General features: G+C 43.6%; 1 protein-coding gene across 2 annotated transcripts in view; it reads left to right on the forward strand.

Annotated features, from left to right (window-relative positions):
* Window positions 1-24,892, forward strand: part of LOC148476924 (NACHT, LRR and PYD domains-containing protein 1b allele 2-like) — a 55,149-nt gene that overhangs the window by 17,889 nt on the left and 12,368 nt on the right. For both annotated transcript variants that reach the window (XM_088457514.1, XM_088457515.1), the window contains 2 exons: window positions 11,370-11,659; window positions 24,109-24,231. In XM_088457514.1, the coding sequence (XP_088313640.1) occupies window positions 11,370-11,659; window positions 24,109-24,231 (413 nt within the window). The remainder of the gene's footprint in view (window positions 1-11,369; window positions 11,660-24,108; window positions 24,232-24,892) is intronic.

Genomic DNA, 24,892 nt, shown 5'->3' on the forward strand with positions numbered 1-24,892 from the left:
GAGACAGGGAGCAATGTGAGAGGGAGCAGTGAGACAGGGAGCAGTGTGAGAGAGAAAGATAGGGAGCAGTGAGAGAGAGACAGGGAGCAGTGAGAGAGAGAGACAGGGAGCAGTGAGACAAGGAGCAGTGAGAGAGAGACAGGGAGCAGTGAGAGAGAGACAGGGAGCAGTGAGACAGATGGGGAGTAGAGAGACAGAGAAGAGAGAGAGAGAGACAGACAGCAGTAAGAGAGAGAGACAGGCAGTAGTGAGAGACAGGCAGCAGTGAGAGAGATACAGTGAGCAGTGAGAGAGAGAGACAGGGAGCAGTGTGAGAGAGAAAGATAGGGAGCAGTGAGAGAGAGACAGGGAGCAGTGAGAGAGACAGGGAGCAGTGAGAGAGGGAGCAGTGTGAGAGTGAGACGGAGCAGTGTTAGAGGGAGCAGTGAGACAGGGAGCAGTGAGAGAGAGAAACAGGGAGCAGTGTGATAGCGAGACAGGGGGACGGCGTCCCCCTGCTCTGTTATTGCCCGCCCCGCGGTTGCCGCTGTACCCGGAACTGCCAGGGCCAGTGAAAAAAGTTTAATATAGATATATATAAAAAAACAAAATGTGCAGCCAGCAGCCCTCTGAGCCTTCGGCCCACCGGGAAAGTTACCGCTGAAGTTTACGGCTAATCCGCCCCTGGGTCCTTGGCTGTACATCGCGTTGCTGGGTGAAAGGTTTTCTAAAAGTTTCCATAATAGCATTTTATGTATGTTCACAAATCAGAATCTCACTTAATGGGGCAATAGAGCCCCAAGAATTACAGGTAGCAGATTGGATTGGAATATTTTACCATCTTATGCTGAGACCAACCTGTAAGGGAAGCTTAAACAGGGGTGGTGCATGGTTTCTTGACACCCTAATACCCCTTTTACACCGGAGCTAAAACCCGGTTTATTGCAGGGGTAACCCGGGCAGCTCCCTGGTGTAAAAGGGGAAAGGGTTGGATCGCCGGGTCGATTGACCCGGCAATCCAACCCAGGTAAATAGCAGGGTTTAACACGGGCATAGCCCGTGAAACCCTGCTGTGAGGTCACGATGACCTGGAGTGTGCTGCAAGCTGGCCAATTGGTCCGGCTTCAGTGGCGCTTGGAGATGACGTCATCTCCAAGCGGCCACTTTTACGCCGGGAAAGCCGGGTCTATGCAGACCCGACTCTGGTGTGAGCGGCGCCGACTTTGGAACATCCCGAGTCGGCGCCGGGTAAATTCCGGGTCTGATCCGGATAGGAACTCTGGGCCTGATTCAGAGCCGCACGTAAGCGGCTGCCCGTTCGCTCCAAGCGATGGTCGCACATCTGCGCATGCGTATGGGTCATAATGCACATGCGCCAACCAGTCAGTGCGGTCGGAAATTGTGTGCTCGCAAAATAGCGAGGGGCTGGTAATTTAAGTGACAGGATGAGGCGTTTGTGGGTGGTAACAGGGGAAGGTGCTTGAAAACGGGGAGTGGAGATCGGAATGCAGGCGTGCCAAACGGTCAAAACGGGCGTTTTAAGGGTGTGCATAATTAACAAAGCAGCGTCATCGACCACGTCACTTGGTTGTCTTTTAGCCTGAACTGCTCGCATGATTGCGGTAGGAAAATCCAACCACAAGAATAGCGAGCAGTTCATACGCCTTTCGATGTACTCGATTAATCTAATAAATAGCGGAGACGACGTATGATGCGAGCGGCCAAGGGGCGTCTTTACAAAATGTTTTGTTCGCTCGCTCAGACATAGAGGCGTCAACAGACCGCAAAGAGCGAGCGCTCAATTTAAATATCCGGCCCCTTTTTCAGAACGAGCGACCGCAAATAGCGTCCGGCTCTGAATGAGGTCCTCTGTTCCAACTCCGGGTCAGACCCGGAATTTTGGTGGAAAAGGGGTATAAGTAAAAACAGTTTAGCTGTGTGCTGCCATGTCTGCAGCTGAAACATCCATTCTGATTAATGCCGGAACTGTCCCGGCCAGTGGGTGGTAGCAAAATATTGCAACTGAGACTGGGTGATGGGGGGTGGCAAGGGTGCAGCTCCCAAGCACTGGTGCTCTGGGCACTGATTAGTCATTGGTGCAATTCAGGTGCAGAAGGCAGTATTCTGGATGGGATCAGTCATTTATCTGATCATTTGGGGGATGGGCTCTGCAGGAAACATCAGATAGCGGAGTCAGGACAGTGACATCCAAATCTCCTGCCTTTGACAGCTAGCTCCAATGCCCAGCTGTTTGTAAGAAAGCCCCCAAAATAACAGGAGGGCATGTGCCCCACCCCCCCTCCTGAATCTACCACTATTTATGTGTCATTATGTGTCAGATTTGTTACCAATTATGGGATAGCAGCTCGGTAGTGGCAGATATCGAGTGGCTTCATTGAGTGATTAGGAGATATCTACTGTATGTAGGATATAGGCATGTTTGTGGTTTGGAATATACATATCATTCTGAAATCATTAAATTAATGTTTTGTTTCTATCTGTTAATAATTTTATGAACTTTCTTTTAATGATCCCTCTATTTTTAGTAATTAGCTTCTTTAAAAAGCTCCATTATGCTTGTAATGACAGCTGTGGAGTCAGGGGCATAGTGAAATATAAACTTTTTATTGAAACAAAAACATAGTGCAGGCAATGCAGGGAAATCAGGAGTGATACTTTAACTGGACTGGAACTGGACTTGAACAGAAACTTGAAGGTCTGCAAAACTGGATACAAACAAGAACTATATACTGCAGAGATGATGAGTCAGATTAACATGCAGCAATAGGAGGAACAGCTTGCAGAGGGCCAGTTAGCCGGAGCTGCACAGATAACAGGCTGGTGATATACAGACTGGATACAAGCAAAGACAAAAAGCCTCAGAGTAGATGAGACAGACTCACAGACAGCAGTGGAGATGCAGTTTGCAGAAGTTCAATTGACAGGAGCGCAGGTTCAGGCAATGACAATCCAGAGAAAACAATCACTAAACCAGCAAGGTGCATTGTGAGGAGAAAAAGGTCCAAATATAATAGCAACACCTCTGGTAACACAGAGCTACTGCAAGCCAGATTCAAAATAAGGACAGATCACTCCCATTAGCCTGTAATCAGCTGAAAGTTATATTTATATAACTATTGGTAATTTGAAGATCTGTTTGGGCCCCATAGAAGTTACCATTACTATAAATATTACCCAGTCATTTCCTCATATTATTATTATTATCATTTATTTATATGGCGCCACAAATGTTCCGCAGCGCCTTACAAAGCACATAATAAAGTTGTAGACAAGCGACTTACAGAACAATACAATACAGGACCAGGACATGGATAATATACATTGCTACATTAGTGACCATAACACCCAGATAAGCAACAGAGCATAAGCAACCAAGTGTTAGGTGCCCTAGTGGTGAGTAAGAAGTAGATAAAACTAAAGTAGGGAGAAGCACAAGAGGGTAGAGGGCCCTGCTCGTAAGAGCTTACAGTCTAAAAGGGGAGGGGAAGACAAACAGGGGTGACACAGATGGGGAGGAGGGAAGCATTCTCCCTTGCTTCTGTAGATTTGTATATCACCTTCATATTTGTTTATTATTTATGTATTTTTTCACACACATTCTACCCTTATCATTATTATAACACTTGTTAATTACTTTACACACCTGATACTTTAACACTTCACTGTCACTCTTTTTTTCGAGTGATGCCCTGGGGAGGTCTTTGGCTGAGCTGACTTTTGGGGTGCTCTGCGTCCCAGATGTGAACCCCAGAGTGTTAGGGACCTGCTCAATGAGGTGACCTTGATGCTGGTGTGCAGGCCCGTATCAGTGGCCATTGATATGCAAACTACCTCTGAAATTCTATATTATAAATTTATATGTATACAGTAATGAACGCATAGTGCATCTGCAACTCTGTTTTTTGTATATGCCACTTTGAAGTCTCAGCATGATGGCACCTTTCATTACTATTAGGATGTGCAATATAAATGAGATTCAAGATAGAAACCTAGAATTTGACGGCAGATAAGAACCACTTGGCCCATCTAGTCTGCCCTTTTTCATTTATCCTTTTGGCAACTTCAACCCTATTTGTTCCTTAGGTCTCTCTTAAGGATATTCATATGCCTATCCCAAGCATGTTTAAATTGTTCAGCCGTTTTAGCTCCAACCACCTCTGATGGGAGGCTATTCCACTTATCCACTACCCATTCTGTGAAGTCATTTTTCCTCAAATTTCCTCTGAGCCTCATTCCCTCCAGTGTCAGTGCATGTCCTCGTGTCCTTGTACATCTCTTCCTCTGACCCTCCGTCCCCCCAGTCTCAGTGCACGTCCTCGTGTCCTTGTACATCTCTTCCTCTGAGCCTCCCTCCCCCCAGTGTCAGTGCATGTCCTCGTGTCTTTGTACATCTCTTCCTCTGACCCTCCATCCCCCCAGTCTCAGTGCATGTCCTCGTGTCCTTGTACATCTCTTCCTCTGAGCCTCCCTCCCCCCAGTGTCAGTGCATGTCCTCGTGTTCTTGTACATCTCTTCCTCTGAGCCTCCCTCCCCCCAGTGTCAGTGCATGTCCTCGTGTTCTTGTACATCTCTTCCTCTGAGCCTCCCTCCCCCCAGTGTCAGTGCATGTCCTCGTGTTCTTGTACATCTCTTCCTCTGAGCCTCCCTCCCCCCAGTGTCAGTGCATGTCCTCGTGTCCTTGTACATCTCTTCCTCTGAGCCTCCCTCCCCCCAGTGTCAGTGCATGTCCTCTTGTTCTTGTACATCTCTTCCTCTGAGCCTCCCTCCCCCAGTGTCAGTGCATGTCCTCGTGTCCTTGTACATCTCTTCCTCTGAGCCTCCCTCCCCCCAGTGTCAGTGCATGTCCTCGTGTTCTTGTACATCTCTTCCTCTGAGCCTCCCTCCCCCCAGTGTCAGTGCATGTCCTCTTGTTCTTGTACATCTCTTCCTCTGAGCCTCCCTCCCCCAGTGTCAGTGCATGTCCTCGTGTCCTAGTACATCTCTTCCTCTGAGCCTCCCTCCCCCCAGTGTCAGTGCATGTCCTCGTGTTCTTGTACATCTCTTCCTCTGAGCCTCCCTCCCTCCAGTGTCAGTGCATGTCCTTGTGTTCTTGTACATCTCTTCCTTTGCAGAATGCTTCCCTCCTGTCCCTTGTTAAGACCCTTCATGTATTTGAAAGTTTCTATCATGTCCCCCCTTTCCCTTCTCTGCTCCAAACTACACATATTAGCATCTTTTAGTCCTTCTTAGGGATGAGCGGTCCGGATTCCATAGAATCCAGACCGCTTCGAACATCGGGGATCAGAGTCCACCTGAGTCGCGGCTCGGGTGTTCCCGCCGACTCGGATCCCACTGCGAGGCCGAACGCCAACCTCCTGATGTCCGAATCAGGAGGCCAGTGACTGTGCTGGCAAAGTGACTGCACAGCCACTGGCCTCCTGCATGCTGATGTATGACTCACTGCATGTTGATGTATGGCACACTCACTGCATGCTGATGTATGGCACACTCACTGCATGCTGATGTATGGCACACTCACTGCATGCTGATGTATGGCACACTCACTGCATGCTGATGTATATATATATATGTGTGTGTGTGTGTATGTATGTATATATATGAGTGTATATGTGTATGTATGTATATGTGTATATATATATATATATATATATATATATACATACATATTTACTTACTGACTTACAATGCTCGGGACCAGGAGCATTTCGGATATGGGATTTTTCTCAGTATTTACAATATGTGCGGGTCCGGCTTGCGTTACGGGAGTTCAGTGGCATCGATAGCAGGGTGTGGGGGTCCAGCAGCGTCCGTCATGGGGTGCGAAGGGGTCCAGCGGCGGGGTGCGGAGGGGTCCAGCAGGGGTGTGGGACCATCGTTTGTTTGCGAACCGATGTTAAGGAAACATCTGTGTCTGTGGCCTCAAACATCCAATGGTTTCTATAGATAGTTGAACACATCGGCCAAAATTGAAATTTTTATGGTATACAGTGTTTTTAAAAAAATATTTTGGGAATAATAATTTTTCAGTTTAGTGGTTAAGTAACATCTTTACACCACGTGAAGCACCTGGAGCCAGAAATGGGACGGAGCACCCGCCCGGCCCGTGCACAATGGATGACATCATCAATCGATGAGTCATCAGTATGCTCCCCATCACCATAGAAACACAATATACTTTAAGAAAAAAAGAAAACCAGCACATACATACAGATGGATGCAAGCCATAATAGATAATACCAGAAAAAGACATCCTAGACAAGGCAACATATTATAAATAACTAAATAGCAATTGCAAGACAAAAAAATAACCTAATCTAGAGCAGAAAATACGTAATATCAGAGAAATATTATAAATAAAGTAGCATAGTTATTGTATCATAATTAGTTTAGATGCTAAATACAGCCATAATGATAGACAAAAGGACACGATATTACCGACTAATTAAGGATTACTAAATATACACCTATAGTTATAAGAAACTATTTAGACCGAAATGCTTGTTGAGCCCCTTGGGAGCAAGGGTTCCCAGCCGAAATATCCAACGGGTCTCCAGCTGAAGTAACTTCACTGTTCTGTTTCTTCCTCTGATAGATACAGGGACTTGGTCTATCATTCGATACTTTAAAGAGGCTAGTGGAAGATGAGCCTGGCAAAAATGGCGAGCCACAGGTTGTTCGCTATTGCCATTTACAATAGCCGCTCTAATGGCTGACCTGTGGACTGCCATATGTTCCTTGAACATACGTTCGGTTTTGCCAATGTATGACAGTCCACAGGGGCAAATCAGCTGATACACTACAAACCTAGAACTACAGGTTAATCGATGGCGTATATACATAGTTCGTCCTGTCTGGGGATGTTGAAAAGTATCCCCCTGGATCATATACTGACAGGTAGTGCATGAACATTTTATACAACCTTTTTTAGTTCCCAGAAAATTCTTAATAAGGTCCTCTCTCCGTGTGGCATCTGACTTAACCAGGATGTCCCTAAGATTTTTACTACGGGTATAACAAGACATCAGTCTTGTGTCATCCAAATTTAACTCTGAATCGGACTGTATGATATGCCATACATTTTTAGATATATTATTAATACCTGTACTAGCCGGATTGAAATGACATACCCATGGAATCATCGATTGATGCTTTCTCTGTGTACACTGATTAAGTAGTATATTACGGTCTATCTTTAATACTTTTTGTTTAGCCTGTTCAAGTAAACTAGCCTGGTAACCTCTTTGCTTAAATTTTAAGTATCATATTATCCATCTGTTGTTCTGCAACAATTGGATCAGAGGTAATCCTTTTAATATGTAAGAGCTGCAAATAGCGTAACCCCTGTTTTAGTGGTTTGGGGTGAAAGCTATTATACTGTAACATCATCAGTTGGTTTAGAATAGAATGGTGTGGTTATCTTACCATCAGATAACCTAATCTCCACATCAAGGAAATTAATGATAGAACCACTAATAGTATACGTCAATTTGATAGAATGGGATTTTTTGTTATGGTCATCAATGACAGTTATAAGGCTTTCTTTTGTACCCTTCCAGAAGAGCAACATATCGTCCATATATATCGACTTGTAAAAACTAATGGTTCCAGCGACCAACGGATTGCTAAAAAATATGTCTTGTTCTACCTTAAACATAAAGATGTTTGAGAAGGCAGGGGCCACACTTGAGCCCATGGCACAACCTCTGCCTTGTAAATAGAATTTACCGTCATTAGAAAAAACATTTTTTGTCAGAACCATATGTAGCATTTCGATGCAAAACTCAAGATTCGGACCTTTATACTCGGGATGTCCAGAAAGATACTTAGCAACAGCTGATAAACACATAACATGGGGAATCACTGTGCACAAACTTTGTACATCAATACCACATAAAATCACATCTGAATCAAAACTAGACAATGCATTTAGTTTCCTAAGTAGGCTAGTTGTATCAAGCAAAAATCTAGGATTTGACTGAATACAGGGTATTAAGAGAAATAGGATCAGTATTGGGATTTGAAGTCAATTTTGAGAAATCAACAGTACTTTATTTGAAAAAAGGATTTGCATGTCCAGCCTGGTTTAGGGAGATCCCCATTGAGTGGACAACTAAATCAATCTCATATCTAGTAATACAATTACCCAAATATCTAGATAATCTATATACTATTAAAAGTATTTTACACAGTATTACGGAGGATACTGAGAGATGGCGATATCTTAATCTTTCATATCTAGGCAGAGCAAACCTGGTTAAAATTATCTTATTTCCAAGACTTCTCTAAACTCTCCAGTCACTTCCCATCTTATTGACTAAAAAGGACACAATGGAGATTGAGAGGATGATACACGTTTATTTGGAATGGTAGGAGAGCGAGAATTGGACTTGTAAAACTTCAGCAACACAGGTCTAATGGTGGTATTAATCTACCCAACATTAGTGCATATAGTCATGCTGCTCACTTACGATACTTGAGAGACTGGATACACAATAAAAATAAATGCGCAAATATTATGTTGGAAACAGCTTTCCTAGATAAAATTGGTATTATTCCCTTTTTACATTTACATGATGAAGAGATACCTGTGTCAATTCGAGCTAATCCCTTACTGATGTCCACTCAAAGAATGTGCCATACGCCACAAACACTCAATAAACCCATATGCGTCCCTACATCTCCTACTCATACGTAACCCAAATTTTCAAAATGGGGCTGCAGAACAACCTTTTACTGTATGGTACAGACGGGGACTGTCTGTGCCATACAATTTATAGATTGCAATTCAAAGAAACCGCTGACGTTTGTGCAAGCGGTAGAAAAATATCTAATACTTGGCTCTTCGCCTTTGGCGTACCTGCAGGCCTAACAATATCTAGCCAATCTTTCTAGAAAACTCTCTCCAGATAACTATAATAACTGACTAGATGACTTGTTACTGGGAGAAAATCCCCAATATAAGGCCATTTCAATACATTACTCATTCCTACACATTCCTATACAATACGGTAATCAGGAAGTTGGTCTGGCACAGTGGAGGGATAATTTTCCATCTCTAACTACAGAAAACTGTTGCGATCATTCAAACTATCTGTCAAACTGGTACCAGCAACATCATATACAGAACTTTTCCTGAACATACTACATAGAACATATCTATCTCCCCATGCAGACATGTTATGGGACTGTTAGAAGATTCTGCATATCTTCAGTGTGGTACGAAGGGGGCTGAATTAATGAGGGTCTTTGGGGATGCTAACAGACATTTAGTGAATTGTATACCCGTAACACCTGAATGGGCAATATTTGGTATTACACCTATAGGTACTAGAATAGCACAAGGGGTTAGAAAATTACTAATAATTATATCGGCAGTGGTGAAAAAGTGCATTTTGCAAGTATGGCTGCAACCCACAGCTCCTACACTCGCCTTATTTTTGGGAAAAGTGCGAGAAAGTGTGAGTTTGTACTGTTACTAAAACTGACACCCTATTACATTTGGCCCATTGTCTCAGTCACTTAAAGCCCAGATATGAAAATGTTTCATACATACACTTTGGTATGAGACACGTGTTTGTGAGCAAGACCCTCCAATCTCCCTTAATGCTATCTAGTTTGGATATGGGCCCGGTGTTACGGACCCCATCACACACTATTTTGTTTAATCTTATTTGTTTACCATTGTGTAATGTGTTGGCAATTTAATATATTTGAATACCGGACAATGGTTATTATTCTGTAAAATACTATACTCACAAATGAATGTGCTTATTTTCAATTTTATGTCATAAGTCTGTTATGCTTCAATAAATAAAAACTTGTTTAAAAAAAAAAAAAAAAGGATTACCTCTGATCCAATTGTCGCAGAACAACAGATGGATAATATGATACTTAAATTTAAGCATAGAGGTTACCAGGCTAGTTTACTTGAACAGGCTAAACAAAATTATTAAATATAGATTGTAATATACTATTTAATCAGTGTACACAGAGAAAGCAACAATCGATGATTCCATGGGTAATAGTTCAGGTTACCATGGTTACCGCAGACGCTTCAACCACCCGCTACCTGAGGTCTATCACTGGGATGGGTGTGTCATACTGACCTCGTCACACGCCGAGCGTCATGACGTGCTGAGTGACTCGTCGGACGCATGCGGATGACGTCACCCACCCGGAGCCAGACAGGAGGGGCGGCCATGCACCACACTTTACACGCTGTCCTATAAAGGTATGTTCACTTGTATTTTGATGTTGTTCTTGACAAAAGTGTAACAAGACTGAAACGTTGAACTACACTTTTGTGTCCAGGATTCTTTTTTCTTCTTTTGGAAGTCCCGTGAGTGCAGCTGTTTGTTTTTGTCTCTATATATATATATATATATTACACAAGTCCGGCACTTCGTGTAATAATGGTTACTTAGCTGGTTGCCCCCACAATGTTCACTAACACAGAATCCATCCGGTGTGGCACTCCACGCAAATAAGATAAACTCCACACACAGCTTGAAGGTGTCAACGTTTCAATGCTTATGTTATAGCATTTTCATCAGGACATTGTATATTATAATATATATACATTTCACATACATACATATGCTCATATATTTATAATACTGTGTGCGGTGGTGGGACAGCGGGCATCCTTTCCTTCAGCTCTCAAGCTGGCTGCTTTTCTTCTCGACGGCCCGCCGCCCGGGGAAACACTGAGGCAGGGTGAATGGCTACTTGAGTGTTCCGACTCAGCTGCTATGCCCCGCACACACTGCAGGGCAGGCAGCCTGGGCTCTTCTCTCTGAGACCGACCAGCCACAGTCTCGCAAGATTTTCCATCATAATCTCATGAGACTGTGACTGTCTATGTAGTGAGTCTCCTCCGCAGCCGCTGTAAGAGAACAGCTGAGCTGCCGAGGACAGTAGCAGGAGCAGTTAAATGTTAGTAGAAGCGGCTGGGAATCGGGGACAGTGTGTGTATGGACCCCTTATGTGTGGGGGCCCTGAGATGACCGCCCCTGTTGCTCTGTCCTTAATCCGCTCCTGACTGTGGGCTTCAGAGCCGTAACTACAATAGAGCTGAGTGAGCAGTACCACCAGGGCATAGGGTGCAGGCCTAGGGGAGAGCACAGTTGCTTCACCATGGCACCTGCATTTGTCTGGCCTACAACATCAAACTTCAGCCTGCAAACCCGCCTGGAGCATCCTTAGGACCCCCCAGGCACTGCATTTCTTCTTAGTCCCGGTGATCCTGCCCCCTCGGCACAAGGCAAGGTCACATGTTTGCGGTTTAATATGTCATTGGCGGACTGTATGTTGCTACCACAATCTCAATGTCTGTATATACCGTATATCTTGCTATTGTATTTCTGCAGATTGCAGTGGAGACAAATCGCTTATAAAATGGGGTCACTTCAAAGATGGTAAAATGACTGTAAAATCTCCGGATAAAATTGAGCCTTCTTATATAATGCTGGAGGACCCCACCTTCTCCTGTGTGGCTGCCGTAGTGGGCCGATCCACCTTTTGGAAGTTACGGAAGAAATACACCCCGTTTAATGGGAAGGTCCTGTTATACTTCCGCGTCGTGTCTCCCGATGATATAGAATCTATGCAGTATAGAATCCATCTCTATCTGATTCCGAGAGACCAACCACAACAAAAGGTACGATAGTGTCATTGAAGGTAAGTTAGCATTGGAATGTAATCATTTTCAGTAATGTGTCATTTGTCATCATTATGCAATAATTTAAAAATTAAGCGCCTGATTCAGGCAGGGTCCATACAAAAGGCCGACAAATGAAAAGGCCAACAATGATTTGGTCGATACCACAAGGTCAACATGACAAAAGGTTGACAGTACAGAAGGTCGACAGGTGCGATTGTTTTAGTGTCCACATCTGAATCAGGCTTGATAGTAACAGACATAACAGTTTACTGAGGTTAATCCCTGAAATGTTCAGAATAGCACCAGGGGCTGATTGGGAATTTAAAGTGGCCCTGGAAAAAATTATGACTGTCGCCTCATTTAGGCAGGACTAATCAACTGCAGGCAGAGTCGGCACAATATACACTTTTCCCTAGTTGTGTAAAAGAAAATGATAAATCACACTACCTTTGCCTATATGTACCAACAACTTAGAGCATAATAGTGGCATACAATACAGAGATCATTCAAGTGAACACCATACAATACAGAGAGCCTCCTGGTCTAAAATACAGACTGCATCCTAGTGACAGCTTGTGAGGATACGGGGTTCTCTCAATAACCCAGACACCGAGCAGATGAAACAAAAGTATGGTTTATTTTTCACGGCACACAGAAATAGGTAATATGCAATGGCAAAGGGGTAAACACAGCGATCAGGAAATATGTAGGTAGCAGTCCCCCTAGAGTATAAAGTGCCAGGACAAGTCGACCAAATAGCTAATAACACCCAGTCCCCACAGGAGAAACTATTACCAAATCCACACAGTGGTAATAGCGGATTAGTCTACCCAGATGTTTCCGGCATACCACACAGTCGAAACTACCACAGTGCACACAGCAGTGATAAAGTACAAGTCCCCACCGGAGAACAAAGATCTGGACACAGGAGTTTCCAAATGTTTTCGTCCACACACTATCACCAATCACACAGCAGTGAATAGCGTACACGTCCACACAGGACTGGCGATGCGTTCCACTAAGCACTTTGGGAGAGATTACCTCTTAGCCGAAATCAGTGACTAACATGAGGAGCTGCCTTCGGTGTCCTCTTTTGAAACCTTCCAATTTCCTATGATATTGTGACCACCATGGGGAGTTGCACCATTTCCTGATTGGTGTGGGTCCCTTATCCTGTAACTTCCTCCTACATCCCCCAGATATTACTTCCCTGACGAACACCTGCTGGGTTAGCTCCGTACAGTCTTCCAGACTCCAGTGAGGGACAAATTTAGGCAATGGAAGGAGGTGCAAGTCCTGAGTGTCTCCTGTGGTGGTGAAAATTAACCCATAAGGTCTTTTGTTCTGTGAGATTTTACATTGCTCTACTGGTTATGAATAAAACAGGCATATAGACAAGGCTACACATCAAGGGCTAAACAGTATTAAACAATACATTTCCTCACATTAGTACAGTAAATAATATACCTTCTAATGGAAATGTATAAGTCCTTTGAATGAACACACATACACCTGCAGACGGATAGGGGGACGAAAGGTCTAAAAAGTTAATTAATCGCTGCAGGGAATGAGATGCTGCAAATAAATTTTTAACATATCTCATTACCTCACACAGCTATACAAAAGAGAGAGAGAGTATCCTAGTACCTGCTATACAATACATAGTGTAACCGAATGACCTTTCTACTATACAAAGAGCTTCCTTATTACTGCCCTTTAATAAAGTCTCTTCTTACCACCACATACTGTAATATAATCCCCTAATAATTAACTCCTCATCAAAAATATACTTCAGCATCATTGCAACAACATAATTTCTTTGTAATAATTAATTCTCTCATTCCCATTATTATTTGCCCACCACATCATAAATTAATCCTGTTCCTAATTAACTCCCTAAAGATCATTAAGCCATTCACCTGCATAATTAAAATTATCATAACTAAACACCTGATTGTTAACCTTGATTCCCAGAATTCGTTATCCAGTGGTTTCGCAAGTAAACTTATGCACTACGTATTATATATATTTTACTGTTCTCTAAAAGTTTATCATTATTTCAAAATGGTAACAATTATAAGCGGTACATACATATACCTGTATATCAATCATTATGTGTACCAGCTGTATAGTAAATTAAAATACATCCAAACACCAACCCGCCTTTGTCAGGAAGCAGTTTACAGATGAAAAATAAATTTTACAACTGAAATACATTATGAAAAACATGATAGCTTTTGTTTTTGAAGTCATTGATGTGCGGGAGGAGACACTGGCCGGTGGAGTCGGTAAACCAGCCCACACTGTTATATACTCGATACAGGTGTAATTCTCCCATGTTAGGTTTTTTTTAAATTGTTTATTACTAAAACTTTTATGCACTATGGAGTGCCTTCTTATATATATTGCAACAGGATCACCAGAGATGGCGATAGTGAGCCATTGATTCTGTGTGGGGCTGGAGGGATCTGCCCACACAGGAAACTTAAGCAAGGTGTTAGCTCATCTAATGGCTGCCCAGTGGATTCAGTCCAGGGAGAACTGAGGCAGACAAGCCAGACAAAGCTCACTGTGCTAGCAAGCCACTGAAGGCCAGGAGGCCTGAGCCAAAACCTGTGGGAGACAGGGAAGGCCACCAACCTCTGGTACTGAGCTATATGAATGTGAGTAGGCCAGAGCCTATGTTACCTGCAAGGAAGCAGGCCAGACTGTGAGACTATGGCAGCCAGCCACCTAAAGTCCAGGCCAGAGCTTGTATTAGGACAGCTGACAATTGTGAAGCCAGAGGCTAAGTCAGGCTAATTATCCCAGTATTACTCTGCAGCAAGCAAAGTGTGAGACTTTGGAGTATGTTTGTAGACTAGCTGCCCAAGGTTAGTCAGGGGCAAAGAAGTGAGTCAGTGCCCTGATTGGGGCTGTTACGATCCTCTAGCAATTGCTTGGACCGAGATGGACTTGTTGGATATACGTAGCACATCGAAGAACAAACACAAGAAGTATAGTTAAATCATGGCAGTTTACTAAATAAATGATATGATAGACCAGTGAAAACACAACATGTCAATGGTGCAATAAGGAGCTGAAACCATAGGACAGTCAATAGAATATACTGTAGGTTTACAGCCCAAACTAAAGTTGTTAAATGGCCAGGAGGCCTAGTAGACAGCAATGCTTGAAACGTGGTGAAGAAGCAGGATTGCAGTATGGCCTGGAGGGCCTAGCAGACAGCGATGCTTGAAACCTGGTGTAGAAGCAGGATTGCTGTATGGCCAGGAGGGCCTAGTAGAGAGTGGTGCTTGAAACGTGGTGTTGAAGCAGGGTTGCTGTATGGCCTGGAGGGCCTAGTAGACAGCGGTGCTTGAAACCTGGTGTTGAAGCAGGATTGCTGTATGGCCTGAAGGGCCTAGTAGGCAGCGTAGCTAGAAACGTGGTTTAGAAGCAGGATAGCTGTATGGCCAGGAGGGCTCAGCAGACAGCGATGCTTGAACCGTGGTATAGAAGCAGAATAGCTGTATGGCCTGGAGGCTCTGTAGACAGCGATGCTTGAACCGTGGTATAGAAGCAGGATAGCTGAATAGCCTGCAGGGCTAAGTAGACAGCGATGCTTGAACCGTGGTATAGAAGCAGGATAGCTGTATGGCCTGGAGGGCTTAGTAGACAGCGGTGCTTGAACCGTGGTATAGAAGCAGGATAGCTGTATGGCCTGGAGGGCTTAGTAGACAGCGGTGCTTGAACCGTGGTATAGAAGCAGGATAGCTGTATGACCTGGAGGCTCTGTAGACAGCGATGCTTGAACCGTGGTATAGAAGCAAGATAGCTGTATGGCCTGGAGGGCTCTGTAGACAGCGATGCTTGAACCGTGGTATAGAAGCAGGATAGCTGTATGGCCTGGAGGGCTCAGTAGACAGCGATGCTTGAACCGCGGTATAGAAGCTGGATAGCTGTATGGCCTGGAGGCTCTGTAGACATCGATGCTTGAACCACGGAATAGAAGCAGGATAGCTGTATGGCCTGGAGGGGCCTGCAGACAGCATTACTTGAAATGTGGTATAGAAGCAGGATAGCTGTATGGCCTGGAGGGCCTTGGAGACAGCGTTGCTTGGACCCAGGGTACTTGGGTAATTTAAATCCGGTGAGCAGAATACACGCAGCATGTAGAAAATATAGCTGGAAGTCTGGATGCACAGATAGCAGGTGCATAACCAAAAGTTCCACATGAAAACTCTATAGCTGACAGGGTGGCAACAGTCCAGGAAGTTCAAATAGGATCAGGTGCCAATCAGGCAACACTAGGAGGAAATATGTGAAATCCTCTGACGGCTGGGTCTCCTAGCAACCGGCAACCTAGACGCATGGTCAGGAGCAGGAGGAATACTGGCAGGAGACAAGTCCTGGACTGGACTTGTAACAGGGGCTAGGTGTTTGTTATTTTTGTTTCCATATTTATGCTGACAGTAAAGCACTTTTCTTTTATTTATAACCTGAAATGCTATGTGTGGACCCTGATTCAAGCACCTAACACTGCACCACTGACACTCTACCAAGCAAATTACCCCACAACACCACAATATGGTGGAGAATGCAGGCAGTTCGATATGTGCAGAAAAGGTGGAATACAGCAGCTAATGGTTGTGTACTGCAACTGTATAGTGGACTCAACAGTGCAATACTCATCAAAGGAGTGAAGATAAGTCATTATGAAGTTTTGTTTGAAGAGAATTGTCTGCAAATTGGGAGATGCAAAGTTTGCCAGAAGCAAAAGTTTTTGGAGTATTGTTTATCTGCAAATTGCCTGCATACAGTTTATGGAAAACCATTATGACACATACAAATGTTTGGGAATTGCCAGATATGAAATATATATTGTGTCTGTGAAGAGAAATGTGCATACATGTTGAAATTCCTGCAAAAAAAAGCAAAGCATTTAAACTTTTGCAGCATTGGAAGGGTTAAAGGAAAATGTGTTGTTTATTCTGCTGAAATGCTCAAGCTCATTAAGTCAGGTGTGGCTAATAAAGTGTGGTGTGGAGCAGAGATTCCTTTTGAAAGGCTGTTAAAGAGACAGTGCTTGGTACATACTGATAATTGTAGTGGCACATGAAGAGAAATGTTTTGCTGTATTGAAAATACTTTTGAAGGCAAAGTGTGATATAGTAAATAAAAGCTGTTCCTGTGTTTATGCTGTGTGCAGATAAATATAAGAAAAAAGATGCAAGCTCTTAGAAAAGGCATGTTGCCTAGTTATTCAAGCTGAAGAGTCAGAAGTACAGGACTGGAGTGTCCAGTCTGAATGTGAACAAAGTGTTTTACAAGGAAGTGATTTAATGTTGTTTGAAATCCTCTGTGGTAACTCTTCTTAAAATGCTGGGACTCCAAGTAATGTTCCAGAGAAAGAGACATTTAAATTGCTAAAGCAGAGTAAAACTGTCAGTGTGTGTAATAAGGTGCTTGATCCACCAGATTATGTGGTGCATGGAAAAGTTTGACCATATGAACAAAGTGATGCATGATAGACTGACATATTGTTATGCTCAAATAAGTGACGTGGAGAGGAAGCTGAAGAAATGTTTGTACATAAGCAAGTTGAAGAAAAGTTGTTCAGTGAATTGTCCTCTTTGAAAATGTCACTTAAACATGAGCAAGATGAGAGAGAGCTGGAAATTGAGGCTCTTAAAGAGAGAGACCTCAAATTGACAACTATGCCTGAATACCTTGAGGAGGCTGAAGCATTCAAATGTATTACAAAGTATGATAATGATGTGCTGCTTGCAAAGAATGACGTATTAGAGCAAGACATTGTTGAATTGCATGAAAAGTATGCAGTCCTTCAGCAGAAAGAGGAAGAATTAAAAGAATGTGTTAAGGGACACCAGAGTGACGCAGAGTGCACACAAGTGAAAGTGGCGGCTCTAACTATGATGTTAGAAGAAAAAGACTTTCTAGTGGTCTCCACAAAAGCAAGACTTGCAGAGTGTGAGTTAGAGAGAAATTCTCTGTCTGAGAAGCTTTGTGAATGTTCAGAAGAAAGGGAGAAATGTCTCCAGATGCTGCAGAAAGAGCGTGAGGCAAAGGAGGTTGTCCGTCTTGAGGCAAACTTTAGGGAGCAAATACAGACACTCCAATCCAACTTGGTTGCTGCCACAGTAGTTTCAGAATGTCTGACAGAAAGGACTTTATTTCTGGAGGAAATTCTGCATAAAGCAGAGTGCAAATTGGAAGACACCATGGTTAAAATTGCCTACAGTAGCTGGAAGAGCAGCTGTTTGCAACTCATAAAAAGTTCCACATGGTATTGGGAAAATCAGAAGAGGAAAAAAGCTGGATGACACTCTGAGATTGGATTCTGGACCTAAAATGACGTCTGATGTGTTCCCTGAACCCAGTGTAACAGAAGTACATAAACACAAGCAGCAATTACTACAGGTTGATCCTGAAGAGGCTGGCATGAAGAATGATCTGCTACCAGTGCCAAGTGTCTTGTGTGATGATCAGTGGATGAGCATTGAGATGCTTGAACGAGCAAGATGTCCCAGAAGAATGATGTTTGTCAGAAGCAATTTGACAAGGAAGATGTCCTCATCTTCACAGTGCCCAAGAAGGGACAAAAGTATCAAAGTTGGGAAATTTTCTGAAAGACTGTCTTCCAAAAGGGGGTGAAGTACCTTGCAGTGTCTTTTAGCTTACAGTAATAGTTGAGGATGTGAAGTCCACACAAAGAGTTACAGATCCAGATAACCAAACTGTGTCTAAAGTTGATGCCAAAGAATTGACAAATACAGATGGTGACCGTATGAACTGTGAGGCAATGGTACAGGATGTACAGAAGTCTACAGAGATAGTGATGGCTTCAAAGGATGAGACTCTCTTGTTGCCATGTGTTCAGAGTGATATGAATGTGACTCAATCACACAGTTTTGCTGTGGACAGCAGAACCTTAAAGAAAGTTAATACTGACAGTCTTGTGAAGAGTAATTCATATATCTGAAACAATGCCTTCATGCATGCAGGATGGAACTTGCACTGCTGCTGATTTTGTCTGTGGGGAAGTGAAGTTGGCTCACATTACAAAGCTTGAAGCAAGTAGCCCAGCTAATCAGTACTTAAATATAAAAACCTCTGTGGAGAGTGAACTTCAGCCTGTACTGGTGGAACGTGTGGAAGTTCATCATATTTTCAAGGCTCTAAAAGCAGATGCACAAGAAAATCCAAGAGAGCTATGCTTTAATGAAGTGGCAGATAGCCATCAAACCCGTGAGATAATGTTTGTGAATCAATGGAGCAAAGATTCAAGTATCTTACCTGGACATGAGAGTCTGGAATCTGAGGGTGGTAGTGCCCGTTATATGATATGATAACAGAAAGCCAAAGTCTGGAAATTGTGATGCTGGTGACTATCAGGATGAGGGTGGCTCTTTGAAAGATAAGAATTTGCCAGTGAAGTATGCCAATAGCCAATACAATACTTCAAGGTTGAAAGGTAAAGCAGAAATTGGCCAATGGGTGTGTCTTTAAGAGGTTTAAGCAAGAGAAACCTTTAATCTGTCAAAAATAAACAAAGAAGAAGCTGTTCTTGGTCTGAACCAAAAGATTCTGGGAAAAGTAACTTCAAGTTTTTAATGCCTGATATGGTACCGAAGGATGAGCATCAAGTACAAGTATAGAATGCAACGAAATCAAGTGGTACCATAAACTTAGGAAAAAAGTTAAAAGAAAGGAAAACCACAGAACTTGGAAAGGGAGGCCACTGATGATTATCAGTGCCTGGATGTTCTTGGATGTGGTAGATGGCTCGCATGAGATGAGTGAAAATGCCTTATCCCAAGTTGCTTAACAGTGGGGTTTCAAGCTGGGTAGGGAGCAGGGTTGGCTGGTTTAAACTAGAGATGAGCGGGTTCAGATCTCAGAGATCCAAACCCACCCGAACTTAGGGGATCCAAGTCAGATCCGAGCCGGCTCGGGTTTTCCCGCCTGACTCAAAACGAGGCAAAACATCATCATCCTGCTGTCAGATTTTCATTGGTTTTGGATTGTATAAAAGGTCCTCCGATCACCGCCATTTTTCATTACGGCTGTGGAGAGTGAAGAGGGAGGGATAAGGGAGCTGTGCTGCTGTGCATAGGGGCTGGCTACAGTTGTATTGTCACTCAGGGGCTGGCTGCTTAATGTCCATAGGGGCTGGCTGTTGTCCATATAGGGGCTGGCTGCCTGTTGTGAGGTTGTCCTGTCCATAGGGGCTGGCTGGCTGTTGTCCATAAGGACTGGCTGGCTGTTGTCCATAATCCAAATAGGGGCTAGTTGACTGTTGTCCTGTCCATAGGATATGGCTGTAGTCCATAGGGGCTGACTGGCTATTGTCCATAGGGGCTGGCTGGTTGTTCTGCTGTGTTATCCAGGGGGTGCTCTGTCCAAAAAAATAAAAATATATATTTTTTATTTCTGTTTGTGCATTAGTCACACTTATTATCAGCAATGTAGGTGCGCAGGGGTGCTGCCTGTGTCATTTATCAAGGGGCTGCTCCCTCGATCAGGTGTGCTTTCCCCCCAAGTGCCCCCCAAAAAATAAAAATAAAAAATATGTTTTTTTCCTGTGTGTGTGCGTGTTAACAATCCGCACTATTCCGCAACATAGCTGCACTAGGGGTGTTGCCTGTGTCATTTTATCAAGGGGCTACTGCCTAATTCAGGGCTCCTCCCCCCCCAAGGGCCCTCCAAAAATTCTAATAATTTTTCTCTTTTTCCTGTGTGTGTGTCTTAACAATCAGCACTTATCCGCAATGTAGCTGCACTAGGTGTGTTGCCTGTGTCATTTATCAAGGGGCTGCTGCCTAATTCAGGGGTCCTCCCCCCCCAAGTGCCCCCAAAAAATGTAAATAAAAAATATTTTTTTTCATGTGTGTGTGTGTTAACAATCCGCACTTATCCGCAACGTAGCTGCATTAGGAGTGTTACCTGTGTCATTTATCAAGGGGCTGCTGCCTAATTCAGGGGTCCTCCCCCCCCAAGTGCCCCCAAAAAATGTAAATAAAAAATATTTTTTTTCGTGTGTGTGTGTTAACAATCCGCACTTATCTGCAACGTAGCTGCATTAGGAGTGTTGTCTGTGTCATTTATCAAGGGGCTGCTGCCTAATTCAGGGGTGCCCTTCACCTCCAGTGTGAAAAAAATAAAAACAATTTTTTGTGCGCGCCTGTTAGCCACACTTATCAGCAATGTAGGTGCGCAGTGGTTCTGTGCTGCCTGTGTCTCATTTATCAAGGGGCTGCTGCCTCGTTCAGGGGTGCTTCCCCCCCAGTGTGAAAAAAGAAAACAACAATTTTTTGTGTGTGCGTGTTAGTCACACTTATCATCAACGTAGGTGAGCAGGGGTACTGTGCTGCCTGTGTTGTTTATCAAGAGGCTGGTGCCTCCCAAGTGCCCCCCAAAAATTAATTCAATCAATCAATGTGTTTTTTTTGTGTGTGTGCACGTTAGCCACATTTATCAGCAACATAGCTGCACAGGGTTACTGTGCTGTCTGTGTCATTTAACAAGAGGCTCGTGGCTTGCAAGCTTTCTGCCTCTATGATCTATGTAGTGTATAAGGGACCACGCGGCAGATGTCATCTCACTCCAGCTGTGGAGACTGAACAGGAAGGGTGGGTAGTGTAGGGCTCAGAGAGGTGCTGGTGTTGGTGCTCGTGCTGTGCTGGTGCTGTCTGCTGTGTCCTGGGCTTGCGCACTGCTGATCCATCTGGTGCTGTCACTGCTGTGCTGTCTGCTGTGTCCATATGGGCTGGTGCTGATCCATCTGGTGCTGTCACTGCTGTGCTGTCTGCTGTGTCCATATGGGCTGGTGCTGTGCTGTCTGCTGCATCCAACTGGGCTGGTGCTGATCCATCTGGGCTGGTGCAGTGCTGTGTCCATCTGGGCTGTTGCTGATCTATCTGGGCTGGTGCTGTCTGCTGTGTCTACCTGGGCTGGTGCTGTGCTGTCTGCTGTGTCCATCTGGGCTGGTGCTGTGCTGTCTGCTGTGTCCATCTGGGCCCAAATTTTGGACACCCTAAAAAAAATAAAAAATAAAAATAAATAAATAAATAAATATATATATATATATATATATATATATATATATATTGTCAATGTATTTTCTGTGTGTGTGTGCATAATAGGCTTAGCCGCATAAGATACAGCAATGCAACCTAGTGCTGCCCGACTCCAGTCGTCATCAATCGGTGCTCTGGGCCCAAATTCTGGACCGTCAAAAAAAAATATTGTCAATTTATCTTCTGTGTGTGTGTGTGTTAGGCTTAGCCGCATAAGATACAGCAATGCAACCTAGTGCTGCCCGACTCCAGTCATCATCAATCGGTGCTCTGCCCCAAATTCTGGACCATCAAAAAAAAAATATTTATATATTGTCAATTTATTTTCTGTGTGTGTGTGTGTTAGGCTTAGCCGCACAAGATACAGCAACATAACCTAGTGCTGCCCGACTCCAGTCGTCATCAATCGGTGCTCTGGGCCCAAATTCTGGACCGTCAAAAAAAATATATTGTCAATTTATATTTCATGTGTGTCTGCGTGTTAGGCTTAGCCGCACAAGATACAGAAACGCAACCTAGTGCTGCCCGACTCCAGTCGTCATCAATCGGTGCTCTGGGCCCAAATTCTGGACCGTCAAAAAAAATATATTGTCAATTTATTTTCCATGTGTGTCTGCGTGTTAGGCTTAGCTGCACAAGATACAGAAACGCAACCTAGTGCTGCCCGACTCAAGTCATCATCAATCGGTGCTCTGGGCCCAAATTCTGGACCGTCAAAAAAAAAAAATATATATATATATATATTGTCAATTTATTTAATTTATTTTATTTAAGTGTGTGCATTTTGTAACCACACCTTGGCTACACTATTGGTGCTTGTGACACTGCTTCAAGACCACAGAAAATATGGAGGGCTGTCGCATGACAGGAGAGCAAGGCCAAGAACCACATATTGTAGCTGCCGCCAGCAGTGCAAGGCCGTCGACTTCCTCGTCCTCTATGAAGGTCCATGCCCCAGGGCCATGCCATCGATATGGTAAAGCTACTTATACTGAAGTTAAGAAAAAAATATTGAAAGGCAAGTTGCCTTTAGATAAAAAAAAATTGGCAATATGCCATTCACTACACAAAGTGGCAAGGAAAGGATAAGTCCTTGGCCTTTATTTATGATGATTGCTGGTTCTGATTCTGATAGCCCTTCTGCTTGTAGTAGTAGTGGTGGTGGTACCATTAAAAAATTGAAAGTTGTTAAGATGAGTTAAACAGCTCTGGAAAAACCAACTGTGTGCCCTGAGAAATCGAAATCACAATTTTCCTGAGGAGAGTGCAAGTGTGTCCTCGGTTGCCATGTGTGAGCCAGACCTAAATACTAATGTACTGGAGGATCCTCCAAGTTCCAACATTTGTGTGCCCTCTGTAAATGTGGGTAAGGGCAGTCAACATCTTGCAGACGTAGTCAGTAAGGATGCTTCTGTGGAATTGCACATGGAGGAGGATATTTTGGCATTTGAAGGCGCTAAGCATGATGAGGATGTTGATGATGAAGATGTTGGTGAAGAGGATGTTGATGCCGTGGATGTCCTTTGTGTAAGTAAGGTAACAGCTGTTGCCCATGGATTGAAAATGCCAAAGCCCATTGTTGTCATGCTGGGGCAAAAGACATAAAAATCCACTACTCACGTGTGGAATTATTTCAGCCCCAATCCGGACAACAGTTGTCAAGCCATATGTATCCATTGCCAAGCAAGAGTGAGTAGAGGGAAGGACCTAAACCACCTAGGAACCTCCTCCTTGTTTTGTCACTTGGAGCACATTCATCAAATATCAAAGTGTATGTCGCCAAGTTCCAAAACTCAAAACGTAACAAGTTCACTTACCTGCTCCCTCTCTGTGGGATCCAAGCGCCTTCGATCTACAACACCAACACCTTTATCATCAACATCCTCATTCGTCATCGGGAGTAGTCCTGCTGCATCCAATGTTGTTATTCGAAGCATGATTGACTCCCCTCCTGTCCGTGAATACTTAGAAGGATCCTTGATGACTATGCCTGTTGCTGCTGCTGTTGCTGTAAGTGGATCTTCATCCCAGAAGGGGACCAGGAAGAAAACTACTTGTAGTGTACTTGTAGTGTATCCTCCAAAAAACAATTAACTGTCAAACAATCGTTTGCAAGGGCAAACAAGTATTACATTTGGTGACTTTCGTTGATTCTCATTTTATAACCAGTTGTCTGGTGGTTTGGCCTTTGCTGCCTATGGGGGTTTTCATCTCAACGGAAAATGCAGATGTTACAGCATCACAGGCTGTTACATTCACCCCCAGCCTCTGTTATGACCTGGTTTTGTCTTGCGTGTTGCAGAAGAAGTATTGTGTTATATTTGCTTTATAAATCATTTCTGTTATTGTTTCCACCTCACCCAGAGACTTGATGAACTGAAAAAAGACTTTAAGAGGGTTGACAAACCTCACCACACCAAAATCTCACTGCATACTAAAATGAATTATACAATCAGTGGAAAACCAGATCTGGATTTGTCCGATGAGGTAACATCACACATATACAAGCATACGAGGTATGTCTATTAAATAACGAGACTGATTAAATGACTCATCTTTATTTATTGGTATTACAAATTGAATGTTTGCCCCCTTCAATATACTCCCCATTGGCACTAATACATCGCTGTAGTCTTGTTTTGCACTGGTGGAAGACATGGAGCAAATCAATTTCTGTTAGTTGTTTCAACATATCTGCCGTTTTCTTCTTTACAGCATCAACTGATTCAGAATGTGCCCCTTTAAGCACTGATTTAACTTTTGGGAAAAGATAAAAGTCGCAAGGTGCTAAATCGGGCGAGTATGGAGGATGTGTAAGTGTAGTAATGTGATTGTCGGTCACAGAAAGTGCTGTGTGAGCGGGCGCGTTGTCCTGGTGAAGAATGGAACCACTTTTCCACAGTTGCGGCCGTTTCGTTCTGATTCTTTCTCTCAGCTTTTTCAAAACTTCCTTATAATAACGCTGGTTACCTGTTGTGCCTTCTGGAACCCATTCTTGCAAAATTACACCCTTGATATCGAAAAAAAATTTACAAAAATTTTCAAAACGACACGTTGTTCAACTTTTAAACGTAGCATTTTTTTGGCACTCTACAGAAAACACAACCAAATTAAATGGTGACTCGCAATCAACTGAACGTCATAGAGT

The sequence above is a fragment of the Taudactylus pleione genome, unplaced genomic scaffold (genome assembly GCF_031769625.1).
Source record: "Taudactylus pleione unplaced genomic scaffold, aTauple2 ptg000762l, whole genome shotgun sequence".
NCBI lineage: Eukaryota > Metazoa > Chordata > Amphibia > Anura > Myobatrachidae > Taudactylus > Taudactylus pleione.